Below are 13,888 nucleotides of genomic sequence, written 5' to 3' on the forward strand. Positions count from 1 at the left end.
TGAGTTCCAGGCAGATTTTTTGCTGTCTCTCCTCCCTTCCCTCCACCCTGGGAAGCACTGCCTGTGGTTCCAAGCTGGACTTTGCCCCAATGTTTGTCCCAAAAGCTGGAGGGATTCTCCTGCTGGAATGGAGCCTTTCCTTCCTGCTCCAGAGGCTCCTCCTGCTCAGACTGTGGGCCCCAAAGGCCTCCAGTCATTCCAAGGAAACATGGCTCTAGGGCAGGGAAAACCAGCCAGGATGGAGTGTTCTGTACCCTCAACATTCACAGGGTAAATTTTTAGAATTAAAAACTTCCCTCTAATCATTAATAATACATGAGGGGACATTATGTCCAAACTTTGGGAATAGAGAACAGGCTCCTGAGGGGAGTTTGAAGAACCAGGTGGAAGAAGATGGCTGAAAACCTTGTCTTTATCCTGTAGAACAGCAAAATTGGATTGTTTCGCTCAGTCTCACTCTGTTGGAGAAAAGTCATTGACCAAAACTTCAGGGCCCTTGTGTGACTTACCCAGAGTTGACACAGTTATGTTGTGTAAGTTAATTACACAAGGTTGGAGTATTTCCTCTTCTTGTCTAACCTGCTATGTGAAAAATTTGGGTTGGACCCAGAAAGTGAAGCTGTTAGAAAATAAAGAGTGTAAAGGTAAAGAGTTGTTTTCAACACAGTTCAAGATCTGGTTTATTTTCTATAGAAAGGTGGAACCTCAGAAAATAATTCATTTGGACATCTGGAAATGTAAAGAGAGATTCAGACAAACTCCTGGCTCACCTGGTTCATGAGAGATGCTCCACAGGGTTGAAACAGCTGATTTTTGGAACTATTGTGGCTGAGCAGGAGTTGGCAGGAAGAAGGGAAGGGAAATGTGCAAAAATTCCAGGCATAGAAGAACATGGATGTTTTTGTCCTGCTTTGCAAGTCTTCACTCCCTGCAGTTGGCTCTTAGGACAGTACATGTTCTCATGGTTAGAGTGAATTAAAAGGCAGAGATTGAAAAATATTCATTTTGCTTTATGTTAACTTGTAAAGGCAACGACTTGGAGACATAAAGTAAAACATCTTCTATCCTCCAAGGAGCTGGACCAGGTCTCTTGACATGGAGTTTGCTGCATTTCTAGGGATATCTCCAGGAGGGAGAAAGTCTGGACTAAAGATTCACCACCTTGAAAGAATCCCTTTAAAGTCCATAAAATAAATAACTATGTCCACTGAGTGCCTGACTCTGCCAGCCCTGCACAAGCTCCGGCTGTGCTGCCCGAGGCACAGTTCATCCCGGCTCTGGAGAACGAGGAATGGGAAGGACTCAGCCTCTCTCCTTCCAGGCAGGGCAGTATCAGAGCAGCGTGGAGGAGGAGCCCTCGGTGTCGGGCGGGCCGGCGGGGGCTGTGCTGGAGTAGAACTTTTTCTGGGAGCGCAGGAGCGGCGTCTGGGTGTCCACATCGCGGCGGGAGCCGCGCTTCAGGGTCAGGAACACGTGCTGGGTCCAGCCGTACACCAGGCAGTTCAGGAGCCCCTGGGAAGCTGCTGTGAGAGCCTGGGAGAGAGAGCAGGGCGATCAGGGATCCCAGCACTGCACGGTGCTCTGAGATCCCCGGGAAACCTCCCCCTTCCTGCATGATTTAATCTTCCGTGTGACAGAGAAATTGTGTTGTTATTTTAATAAATGTTGAATAATTAGCTAATTAAATATAAACGCCATACAAATATATTTCATATAACTATATTTTAATATAGTTATATATTAAATAAATGTAATAACTATATGATTTAATAAAATGTGTAAGTTCTGCTTCAGACACAGGAAGGAGGTGGACAAGTGTTGTTAAGGAATCACATTTGGAGACTTAGGGACATAAGGAAAACTTGGAAAAAAAAAAATTTCTGGGGATCCTTTCTAGTCCTATTTGTGTCAATTTCCATGACCACAGAATCACTGAGGTTGGAAAAGACCTTTAAGATCACCAAGTCCAAATATCCACCCAGCACCATGTTTACCACAAAACTGTCATGGTGCTGAGATTTTGAGTACTGAGACCTTTTCAAGGCTGTGAAAAACATAAACCTACCCAAGATCTTTGCCCACCAAAAGCACAACCCAGACTCAGGCTCACACAGCAGCAATCCTTGTCCAGCTGCATCCAGCAGGGACTGGATGCAGGGCAGGAGACTCAAGGTGAGGAGGCAGAGCACAGGAGGCTGCAGGGGCAGAGATTTACCTGCAGGATCAGCAGAGCCATGTAGATTTTGCTGGTTATTGCAGCAGTGAGCTTCAGCATTCCGAGGAGGACAGCTGTGAAAAGGGATGGATGAGAGGGTGAAGTTAACCCCAGCTCTCTGGAGTTCCACAGGGGGATGCTGTGGGAGGAACTCTGCTCACCTGGGGCCCAGCAGCAGAAGAACACAACAGGGTAAAAAACCACCCGTTGTTCCACCATCTTAATCATGGCCCACTGCTGATCCCCCAGGAATCCTGTGGAGTTCACAAACCTTTTGTACAGGCCTCGGGCCTGGCTGAGGATAACCTGGAAAAGAACAAATGTTACTGTTCAGGCTGTGATCTGGTGGGTTCACCCAGGATGGATCCCAGTCTATCCAGCCTTTTCACAAGACCTTTTCTAAACTGAAGGCTCTGAATTGATTTTCGAACCATTAAATCATTTAGGCTGGAAAAGATCTCCAAGATCACAGAGTCCAACCATTAATCACCTCTTGCTGTCCCATGCAGGAGGTGATCTCTGCTGCCAAACTCCAAGCCTTCTAAATCCCCCTAAATATTTCTGGGATGGGTTGACAGAGCACTGGACTCCAGATGGATTTATATAGTGGCACAGTGATATTTTCCCTCTGCTACCACCCCTTCCAAAAGGGAAGCAGCACCACACAGTTATCCCCCTGCCATATTGACCATGAGCATGGAGTGAGCAGAGAAGATGGAATGAATTCAAACTGAGAGCAGGGTTAGATGGGATATTGGGAAGAAATCCTTCCCAGAGAAGCTGTGGCTGTCCCATCCCTGGAAGTGTCCAAAGCCAGCTTGGACAAGGCTTGAAGCAACCTGGGACAGTGGAAGATGTCCCTGCCCATGGCAGGGGATGACACTGCATGAGCTTTAAGGTGCCTTCCCACCCAAACCATTCCATTATTTCCTAGCCTCTGGTGCTATCCAAGGGCTACAGAAGGACCAGCCTTACCAGGATGGCTACGAAGCTGATGAGGAAGGAGATGAGGAAGACTCCGATGCCGTAGAAATGCATTGCGCGGCAAACGGAGCCGCTCAGGCTCTGGGGCTCGTTGGTGGGCTCAGCCATCTCCGTGTGCATCAGGAGACACCTGTGGGACACAGGGAAGAGCCTGAGCTCCTGCCCACCTCCAGCAGCTCTGGGGCTGGGCCAGAGGAAGGGAGGAAACTCACCCATGCTTCTGGCTGAAGTTCTGGTAGCAATTACTGCTGTTGCCCAGGCAAAACACTGGCACCATGAGGAGGAAAGGGATCAGGCTGAGAGGAGAAAGGACAGCACAGTCATGGGTTGTTGCACTGCTCCACTTGGGCACTACTTGGTTTTTCTCCCATCACTACAGAGGACTTAAAAGTTGTTTTTATTGGCACTACTATGGAAAAGTATTTTATCAGCTTTACCAATGTCGGTGCTTTCATTTGTGAGGGCTAATCATTGGTAAAGGGAAATCTTCTGGAAAACCACATCCAGTTAATAAAGTTATCATTAACTTGGTTGAAAAAAACCTCTTACTCTGCATTCATGAGGTCACTCTGCTGTTAGTGATGAGCTTTACAGCTTTTAGTAAAACTTGCTTCAAAACAAGTAGGAAGCAGAGATCAGTACACTGCAGTTTACCAAATCCACACCCTCCTGCCAGGGAGAATGAAATCTTACCTTGACAAGATCGTTGCTATTCGGCCAAAACAACTTGCATAATCTACAACCTGCAAAACCCAAAAATCTTAATTAAATTATCATTTCTACACAGTTCCTGGCTCACAGGAAGGAGCTCCCAGGGAGCATTTCAGCAGGTGAGGGTGATCTGCCCGGCCTGGTGCTCCTGAGCTCCCAGATGGAATAGCTGGGATATGAAGTTTGCTGTGCATAGCAAATGTCTGGGGAAGAAAAGGGCTGTCAAGGGCAGTGGGTTTGATGGGAAGAGCTGCATAAGGAATGTGCCAACTTGCAGGGATACTTGGGAAGGCACAGCCTGGTCATGGCAGTGGTGGTGCCTCCCTGTTTAGGTGTGAGGGAGGAAATAACTCCCCAAGGAGAGGTTTTGGTCATGCGGTGTGTGAAGTGTTTGCTCAGCCTGCAACGCAGGGAGAGTTTTCCTGAGCACTGTGTCCTTGTCCCTCTGTTCCCAGCCCTTACACCAGTCCCACATCAGTCCCACTCACCTGGGGGGGCACCCTGAAGAGGTTCTGGTTGTATTTCACCTTCAGGTCCATGTACAGGTGCCACGTGTAGTTGACAGTGTAGAGAAAAGAGGCCACGTAGAATATCTGAGAAATAAAACCGGTATTTCAGTCCATGGAAAAACAATTCCTGCAGCATGTTTGGTTCCTCTCACATCTCATGGAAGAGAGGCAGGATGCTGAACAGCTGCCAAAGGTGAGGGTCCCTGCACAGCCTCTGTGCTCACATCCAGTTGAGGAGAAATTCCTACTTTAAACCACAAAACAGCAGCTTCACTTTGGCCTCAGACAGGGGACAGGAAAACTAATGACAGCCAGACTGTCTAAGAAACACAAATCTTAGTGATCTAGCTCACTTTTTGGCTCAGATCCTGGCAATGAGGGTTTCAGAAGCACTTGGACCCTCTCAATGCTATGTCCATTAGGAAACACAGCACAGATGTGACATTTAGATTTGCTTCTTGCATCATGAGCTCACTACGCAGAGAATTCACGGAAACAGAAAACAATTGGATATTTCAAGAGGAATGTGAGGGCAGATACTCTCTGCCCTCAGCCTGAGTTAACATCCCAAAAACCCTTTTCTCCCTCCATGGGAAAAAGGAGAAAAGATAGAGCACACCAAGAGTTTCATAGCCTTTAGCTCCAGCTTGAGGTGAGACCAATTATCTAAAATTTCCTATAAACCCCCAAATCTTTATCACATCTGTTTCCAAATCCATGCTTGCTCCAGGCTGCCTAATCAAACCATGTACATGAGTGTGCTGTGTTTGTCACAGGAAATACAAACTTCAGTGGCAAAGGCAAAGGAGGAAGGGCTGGCCAAGGGAATTTTTTTCCTGTGGCTTTGCTACCCTTTGCCAAAAAGATAAGGAGCACAGGTTTGCCACCCTGGTATCATCCACGGCTGGGAAAGTGGTCACTAAACAAACTTGGCCTCCTTCGCTGAGGTTGTGAATGCTCTTGGCTGGCTCAAGAGGCTGAGTCCAAGAGCTGCCACAGGAACATTGCAGTGACTTTCCAGCTCATTAAATGAGCTTTAATGAGGGGTTGTTGCCCTTTAGAAGCCCAACTGATTCCAGAGGAGGCCAAAACAGTCCACAAGGATCGTTCTCTTGCACTTCAGGACGCCTGGGAGAGGCTCATGAAATGTCAGCCCTGCCTTCTAGAGCAGGGACCTAAATGCCACTTGGGAAGGTGCCAGCAGGTAGGGAAAGGAATTCTGCTCTCCTGAGCCCCTGCTTTGTGGCTGGGGACAGTCCTGCAGCACTGCTCATGAGGAGATAAAGCAGAGACACAAGAATCCCTCATTATCCTACTTGTGTGGCTCCCATTGTGCTCCACAGCGTGAGCAGAGCCTGCCAGGACATTATTAGGCCACTGGAACTGGACTGGAAGAATGTGGGGGAATTGTGCAATTATAACCACAATCTCTGTTCTGGACTTGATTATTGCAATGCGGGAGGAGGAGAAAAGGAGGGACTGCAAAGAGAGCAGTATTTACATTAATATCAATCAAAGCTCTGAGGCTGAAACAGAGAAAATCCAAGAAACAAAGCAATCTCCTCCTTTGTGACACAGTTTGGACATTGGGCAGCTCCATCCAGTGCAACATCAGCCCGTGGTGACAAATGATGGCAAACAGCCTGAATAAAGCAAAATATTGTCCTGCTCCTATGGCAGTGCCTTGAGACATCACAAGGACTCCAGCATGAGTCTCTCCAAGGCCTGCAAACCCCACAGCTGGGCTGTCCCTGCCCATCCTCACCTCAGCACATCCAGCACCTCCTGGGTGTTGGCATTCAGAAAAGCCACAGGTGATTGTGAGACACCCAGAAACACAGTGAGACATTTATTTACTTATTCCATCAGGTTACAGATCCCTCCTGCTCTGCAGAAGCTGCTGGTTCAACCTGTTACTGGCTCCTTCTTACGCACAAGGTGTTCCCACCTCTCAAGGGCACTGCAGGGTGTTGGGTGAGGAGGTCCTGCACTGTCACGTGCCCTGGGGGAAAGGTTGCTATGGCAAGTTTGTTTTAATTTCTCCCAGAGCAAACAGCAGCCACAGCTCTTGCCAGGCTCAATCTGGCTCTGCCACCCAGGCAGTCCCTGTGCTGCGGGGATTGGTGGTGGCACACAGGAGAGGAGCCAGGGGACACTGGCTGAGGTCAGGGTGTGACTCTGCTCACCCCACCACATCCCCTGTCCTGGAAGGACTGGCACAAGGCCAGCTCTGCCCATCCAGCATGAAAACAAAGCTCCCATCTTGTCCCATCCTGCACTGGTGTCCCTGAGAAGCACTTACAGGCTGGAAAAGTGAGGGCAGAAAATAGCCTGAAGTGCAGGGGAGCTGAGAAATTATGGGCATATTGTCCATATCCAACCTATTTCTCCTCTAGCAGTGCAGTTTGCCTTCCCTGGGCCATATAAAGATCACACCAGCATCAAGAACTGTCCCCCAGGCAAGGGAAATAGCTCAGGAACACCCTCAGTCCTGCTTGTTCCTTCCACCTTCCAGTCTGAAAGCCTTTCCCAAGCTCTCCTCGTTTTCCCCTGCAGCATCACCTTGAAGACATCTTTGATATTGTTCTGCATCATTCCCAAGTGGCCAAGTTACCCACACCTCACTGTTTCATCTCTCTACATGAATATATTGTGGAGCCTCCACAGCAGCACAGCAGAGCTGGAGAGAGTAGAGATGAGCCTGGAGTGGAACAGCTGCTCTCACCACCCTCAGCAACACCCCAAAAACAGCTGCTGAAACAACCCTGGGCTGCAGGAGCCCATTTCCAGACACACAACAGCAGGAACAATTCCATCCTGCACCTGAAATACTTTCCTGCCCTCTCTGAGGCACACAGAGATCCTTTCCAGCTTTGGATGCTGCTGTTCTACAAGGATATTCAGTTCCCAGTTGTGGGTACCACCACACTCTCAGGAACTGCCTGAGCCCCCACATCAAGGCTTCCCAAAGCCCCTTGCTCTTCCCAGCCATGTCCTTTAAAAGGAAACCATTAATTCCAGGGATCATCACTTATAAACCTCTGCCCTGGCCCAAGCTCAGCCAGATCCTTCAGAGACTTTTGAGAGCTGAGATTTCCAAAGCCTGGTGTTGAAATGGGAACTGGGTGAGAAAACAGCAAAGTGTCAGGAAAACAGTGCTCACTCACCCTTCTCCAACTACTCCCCAGCCCAGGGAATCAGCTGGAAAGCAGCTGAGTCAATGGGAAACAGGCTGAGCTTGTGCTGATGGAGCACTCCCTGAGCATCCTTGGGAAGAGCAAGAACTGGGATGTTCATGTGAGTAATTCAAGTCTGAGCTCAAGCAAGTCACAGAATGTGTCTGTTCCTGCCCAGGCTGGAGGAAGCATGAAGAGGAATAGAGAAGCTTCCATGTGAGAGCACAGAGATCCATGGGCATGGATCCAACAGGAAAGAGATTGAGCCTCATCTGCTCATTTCACACAGGCAACCACAAAATCCCACCTTCCCTTCTCCTCTCACACACTAGAGGATCCTAAACCCCAGTGTCATCATCTCCCTTTTCCACACAAAGCCAAGATATCTGCAAAGCCAATTTCCCATGGGGAATCTCTGCTAAAGCCTGTCTAGAAACAGCCCCCATGGCCATGCTCTGATCACCAGCGAGGTTAATTGTGACAAATTATGAGGTTAATTACAGAATGTGGCGCCAAGGCCACTCACCTGTCCCGTGGCCTGCAGGTTGTAGCAGATGAGGTCCTGCTGGGAGGTGGGTGAGCTGTAGAGCAGAGCCCCAGCCAGCCAGCACAGGCCCAGGAACAGGTCTGAGAGGCTCAGGTAGAAAAGTGGACGTACCTGGAAAAGGGAAAAGGCTCAGCAGGTGTGAGTGGAGCCACAGCCCTCCCACATTCCCCCACAGCTGCAGTTTTACTCCCTTAGCAGACATAAAGATGTTAAATGCAGCTTTCTTAAGGCTTTTCTGCAGGTGAGGGAAGTGTTTCAGTGGAAAATAGTGTCCCAGTGCAAAGTTATTTTGAAAGCCTTAATTGAGGGTAAGTGGGGCTTAAGTGGCACTTTGTGGAGGGATGATTTTACCCTCAGGGAAGCACTGGGACAACATTTCTGAGACCAGTCAATTAAACTGCAGCAAACCCTGAGAGCTTCAAGTAGAAAAGTCTCCTCTACTTTCACAGCCAAGCGAGTTCAAAGAAAAATCACCAGATGAAAACATGTCAACCTTTACTCCTGAATATCATCCTTGTTTTCAGGCCTTTAAAATTACTACACCAATTAGACAGATGAATTGTGCTGAGACATCAATACCAGATTATCTGGTGTTATCTGAACATTGTCACCCCCCAGCTCTTCTGGTGAGACAACTCTCCCTGCAGGCAAAATCCACATGGATTTGTGCTCTCAGGAGCTGCTCCAATGCACCACTTCTGCCACAGGATCCAAGAGCAGCATCAAAACTTTCAGAAAATATCCCAAACATCCATAATGTTACGATTTTGCAGCACAGGACAGGTTGGCAGGGAGAAGAGACATCATGTTTTAAATAAACTCACGGAGAAATCAAACTTTTGCTAAACACAACCCTTCCTCAGGTCTGGAATGACTCGAAACAAACATTTTTCTATGTGTTCCGTGTCATTTCAGCTGGTGACTAAGGCTGGGTTTATTTTACACACCGGATTAATTTCCACTGAGAGCTGCATCTTGCTGGAACAGTCACGTCTCCTTTAACAACAGTTTCCAGTCCATTTCCAGTTTGCACACACTGGCCAGGACTGTAAACACTGCAGGAAAACATTTGTGCAAAATTCTGGCCAACATTTTCGTTGTTAGTGGGAGAGCAGAGACTCTGGAAAAGCAGCCTAATTATCTACATTTTTAATTGAAGCCTTTGGTACCGCATTTTCAGCATCCAGGAGAGAAAATTATGGTGTTTTTCTTTCCCTACAGAAAATTATAATGCTAAACACAGCATGGAAACACATCAGGAGGCTTTGATTTTATACTTTTTTTCGTGGAGTTGAGCTTTTGGTGAGATTTGCCTCAATATTGTCCTGGAAGTAAATGCAAGCCACCCATCACGTTGTGTTATACTTGTTCCCATGTGCAATGAGAAAGAGCTTAGGAAGACTGATAAGAGTTAAGGTAGATCTGATTGAGCCAGATTTGTCCTTAGAGCATGAAGGAACATGAGACCTAAAAACCTGTAGTTAATTTTTATTTAATTTTATCCATAAAAGCTTTTTTTTAACCAGGCTTTTCCTCCCTGGTATAGAAATGAAGCCCTGGCACGACAGGCTGGGGACACTGTCCAGTTTGTGATCAAGGCAGGTTAAGCCAAACAGCTCTAAAATAAGCAAAGAAACAACTTTTGCAATCAAACAGGTGACCTCTTTCTCCAGCACAAGTGCCCCTGGGGCAAGGCACTGCTGGTGGGTGGAGGAGCTGTTTTGGCACAGCCCTGGATAAAGAAGTAGGTGATATAGTGGCGAGTGTGGTTCTGGCTTGCAAAAAGGGAAATAAAATAACCACTGGTATTTATAAAATAGAGGAAGGGACTGCAAAGATGTAATGATTTCCATCCTGGCAGCTGCAGCACACACGGGGATTTGGCTCTGTGGCCATGGCCCAGGCACATGTTGGGCTGAAGGTTCTTCCTCAAACCTGTCGAGCTGAGAGTTCTTCCTCAAACCTGTTGACCTGAGGGTCCTTCCTTGCTTGCCATCATTTCTTCTAAATGATTTACCTCAGGCTGAAGAGTCTTGAGCCCATAGAGACAGAAAACAAGCTTCAAGAATGCAGTATTTGATTGCTGAGGCCAGGGCCAGGAGGGGAAGTGTCTCTAAAATCCTTCTCCTCCCATCCTCCAGAGCTGTTTATTTTTAAACGTTTTGCTGTGGGTCCTCATGACTCAGGGAATAAGCTGTTTGTGGCAAGCTTTGGTATGGATCTCTTCCAGCCCCTTTGTTTACAAACTTCCACTTCAGACCAGAGACATGAGGACAAGATGATGGGGAAGTTACTGGAGATTTTGTCACTTTTGAAACCCAGCAGCAGATCTCCCCTGGCAGCAGAAGAGGAGCCTGGAAGGCTGATGTAGACCAGTCCCTGCAGCTGGCATCCAGCCCTCCTATCCGGATTTGCAGAAATAATCTGAGCAGAAACATCTGGACCGTCTGGAGCAGGAAGGGCCCATTGGTGACCTGGAGCCATGTGTGGCTCATGAGCAGCTCACAAGCCACAGCCCCATCACATGACTGAGAGCAGAAGGGCTCCTGAGTAAATCGGCTTCTGGTCATGGAAGCCAACGGGATGAGGCTGCTGAGTCACACCAGGATACCTGCCAAACCCAGCTCCACATCATTCCAGAGTGGAGGATCCCAGGAAGGAATCACATCTGGAGCTTTCCAGCTGCAGATGTGGTAGGAGGAGGCTTTGATATGCACCCTGAGCAGCACAAACTCGAGCAGGTTTTCCACCCCAGCACTAAGGTGAAGTTCCAGCTTTCATTCTTCCCTGGGAATGCATGGAGATCTCCATAGCTTATTCTGGATGTGCTGGGCAGAGCATTTCCAGGAGGCTGGCTGGGAGCAAGAGCCCTGCCTGTTTAAATGGGACAGATTCACCCTGCAAACATGGAATCACGTTCTTCTTCCCACCCATAGTCATCCAACGATGTGTCAGTTGCCTGTGTTCCTTCCTTCTCCAGGGATAACTCCCTGAATTCCCTGCAAGTCCTATTCTCTGGGCTGCAGATCAAACCCACAATGTACAAAGTACATTGAAGATGAGGGAAGGACAAACACAGCTACTGCCAGCTCCACTGACTTTCTGCGTGGTCCACAGACCAGGCTGAGCCTGCAAATCCTGGACACCAAATCCCAGCTTCACTTGGGATCAGCTTAGCTCGCTGCCTGCAGGAAGTCCTGGACACACAGAGGGACTGCACGTGGACATCCAAGCCTGGCAGGAAGGGATGGAGGGCTGTGGATACTGTGCACAAGCCAGCCATGTGCTTGGCATGTCAGAAAGCACTTGGGATGAGCATTCCTGCTCCATCTGCAGTGCACGTGTGGGCTGTCCCACCCCGAGGGATGCTTGCACTTGAGTCCTGCTGTTTCAGCATTAGAAATGTTCATGGCAGGGGTGAATCTTCCAAAGCCCCACGGCACAGTCCAGCACAGCAAACTGCTTTCCAGTTTTTTTTTGTCAGAGCATTGAGTGGGATCAGTTTTAGTAGTGCACCTGCCCAGAAAAACCTCTTGGAGACCGCCAAAGACCAACACTGGTAAATGCATTTCCGCAGGGGCAGCTCCAATTTGCACTTCAGCACAGCTCCTCAGCTGTCCAGAAGTCTGGCCTCACAGAGGAGGACATGCTAAGAAACCCCTGCTCCCAGGAATGACTGGAGGACTTTCCTGGAGCAGCAGAAAGCACAGGACTAAGGAACCTGCTTCTCCCTGAAGAAGCACAGGTTCAAGGTCAGTCCCTTCACCTCCTACCAGTTCTTAGCAAACCTTTTGCCTCCTAGCTATTAAACAAGGTTTAATCACATAACCCTGAGCCCTGCAGCTGCTCCTAGGAGAGGGTCTGTGCTACAGGTGTGACCCACCTGCATTGACAGACAGCGGTGGTGCTTAGGAAAAAGGAAGCTCAGACCTTACCTCAGGGGACCTCACTGCGTTTTGGAAGACAGCGTAGGCAATAATTGAGCTGGAACCTACAACGCTGAGAAAACAAAGCACAGGTTAGAACAGGAGTGCGTCTGCCACGCTGGGAGACTCGAGTTCTCTTTTTTCGTTTTTCTGGGTAAAGTCGCCTTTGCGATAGTGACTCTATGGGCAGCGTGACGTACCTGAGCATGGCCATGGTGAACTGGATCCACTGGAGCGCCGAGTAAACCTGGGGAGAAGGACGGGAGGGAGCTCAGGTGACACAGCCCCAGGGACCGCAGGGTCCCGGGGAGGAGCGGGGAGCACGAACGGAGGAGCGGGAGCCCGGGGAGGAACGACACGGACCGGGGATAGGGATAGGAGCGGGCAGCGCGGAGCTGGGAAGGTGGACTGGTGGGTCCCGGAAAAGAGCGGGCAGCACGGACTGGAGACAGGGACAGCGGGGTCCCGGGGAGGGGCAGCACGGACTGGGGACAGCGGGGTCCCGAAGAGGAATAAGCACCGGGGACCGGGGACGGGGACTGGGGAGGATCGGGCAGCGCTGCCGGTGCCGCCGGGCACGGAGCGGGGCGCGGGACTGGGGAAGGACCGTGAGGGGACGGAGGGGAGACGCGCACAGCGGCGTCCCGGGGAGGGGGCAGCCTCTACCCCCGGGGATCCCGGTGCCGGCGGGGCTCGCTCACCTCCTGCCAGCCCCCATCCAGCCGGTCCACCTCCGCCGGCAGGGCCATGGGTACCGCCGCCGCCGCCGCACCGCTCCGGGGCTGCGGGCACCGCCCGCGCTCCGCCCCGGGGCCGCACCGCGCCCGGCCCCCGCCGGCGGGGCCGGCTGCGGGGAGCGCCCGGCCGCAGAGAGGGGCTGAGGGGGCAGGAGCCCTGGGCAAACAGTGGGATTGGCGTCCCGGACACCGGCGTCCCGCTCATCCCTGCGGGGGCAGAACCAGTCGAGCCCCGGTGGGCGGACTCGCTCAGCTCCCCGCCGCCCCGGGCTCCCCTCACGGAGCCGCCCTGAGGCGACCCCGCGGAGTCTGGCCCCGCCTCTCCGTGATGCCATCGGCGCCCGGGGGCGGGAAGGCTCTTTAAGGAGCGCGCGGGGGCTGCTGCCCTCAGAGCTTCGGGGAATCGCTCCCTCAGCGCCTCAACTGCTCCCCTCAGCGCTCCGGGGCTGCCGCTCTCAGAGCCCCGCGGATAGTTCCTTCAGAACCGCGGGGAATCGTTCCCTCAACGCCTCAAGAACTCTCCCCTTCAGCGCCCTGGGGCTGCTCCTCCCAGAGCCTCGCGGATGGTTCCTTCAGAGCCGCTGGGAATCGTTCCCTCAGCGCCTCGAGAACTGTCCCCCTCAGCGCCGCTGGAGATGTCCCCCTCAGCGCTCCTGGGCTGCTCAGAGCCCCGCGGATGGTTTCTTCAGAGCTCCGGGGAATCGTTCCCTCAGCGCCCCGAGAACTGCTCCCCTCACAGTCCCGGGAAATGTCCCTCTCAGCGCTCCTGGGCTGCTCAGAGCCCCGCGGATGGTTCCTCCAGAGCCGCGGGGAATCGTTCCCTCAGCGCCTGGAGAACTGCTCCCCTCAGCGCTCCGGGGCTGAGCCAGGCCAGATAAGTCTCCACACAGCACTCCCAAGGATTGCCCACCCTTCCTCCGCTGCCCTGAGGGGGAGAGAGTGCTGGGCCGAGGGCTTCCCTCACCCTGTGCTTCCCTCACCCTGTGCTTCCCTCACCTCCCTTCCAGCAGGCATCATCTGGCTGATCAATCACGGCCTCCCCTCTGACCACGGAATTGCCAGTAGTTTCTCTAGAAAATTGTT

The 13,888-nt window shown here is 51.0% G+C and overlaps 1 protein-coding gene across 1 annotated transcript; it reads right to left on the reverse strand.

The window, feature by feature from the left end:
* Positions 1-652: 652 nt before the first annotated feature.
* On the reverse strand, positions 653-13,092 carry TMEM116 (transmembrane protein 116). The gene is made up of 11 exons (XM_085075589.1): positions 12,770-13,092; positions 12,269-12,315; positions 12,078-12,141; positions 8,122-8,253; positions 4,399-4,503; positions 3,893-3,942; positions 3,412-3,495; positions 3,191-3,329; positions 2,377-2,521; positions 2,216-2,289; positions 653-1,533 (listed from the first exon to the last, which is right to left on the reverse strand). Exons 1-11 carry the CDS (start codon positions 12,815-12,817, stop codon positions 1,333-1,335), a joined length of 1,089 nt encoding a protein of 362 aa, XP_084931715.1. The 5' UTR covers positions 12,818-13,092; the 3' UTR covers positions 653-1,332.
* Between the last annotated feature and the right edge of the window lie 796 nt (positions 13,093-13,888).

Source organism: Lichenostomus cassidix, chromosome 15 (genome assembly GCF_008360975.1).
Source record: "Lichenostomus cassidix isolate B80296 chromosome 15, HeHo_3.0, whole genome shotgun sequence".
Lineage (NCBI taxonomy): Eukaryota > Metazoa > Chordata > Aves > Passeriformes > Meliphagidae > Lichenostomus > Lichenostomus cassidix.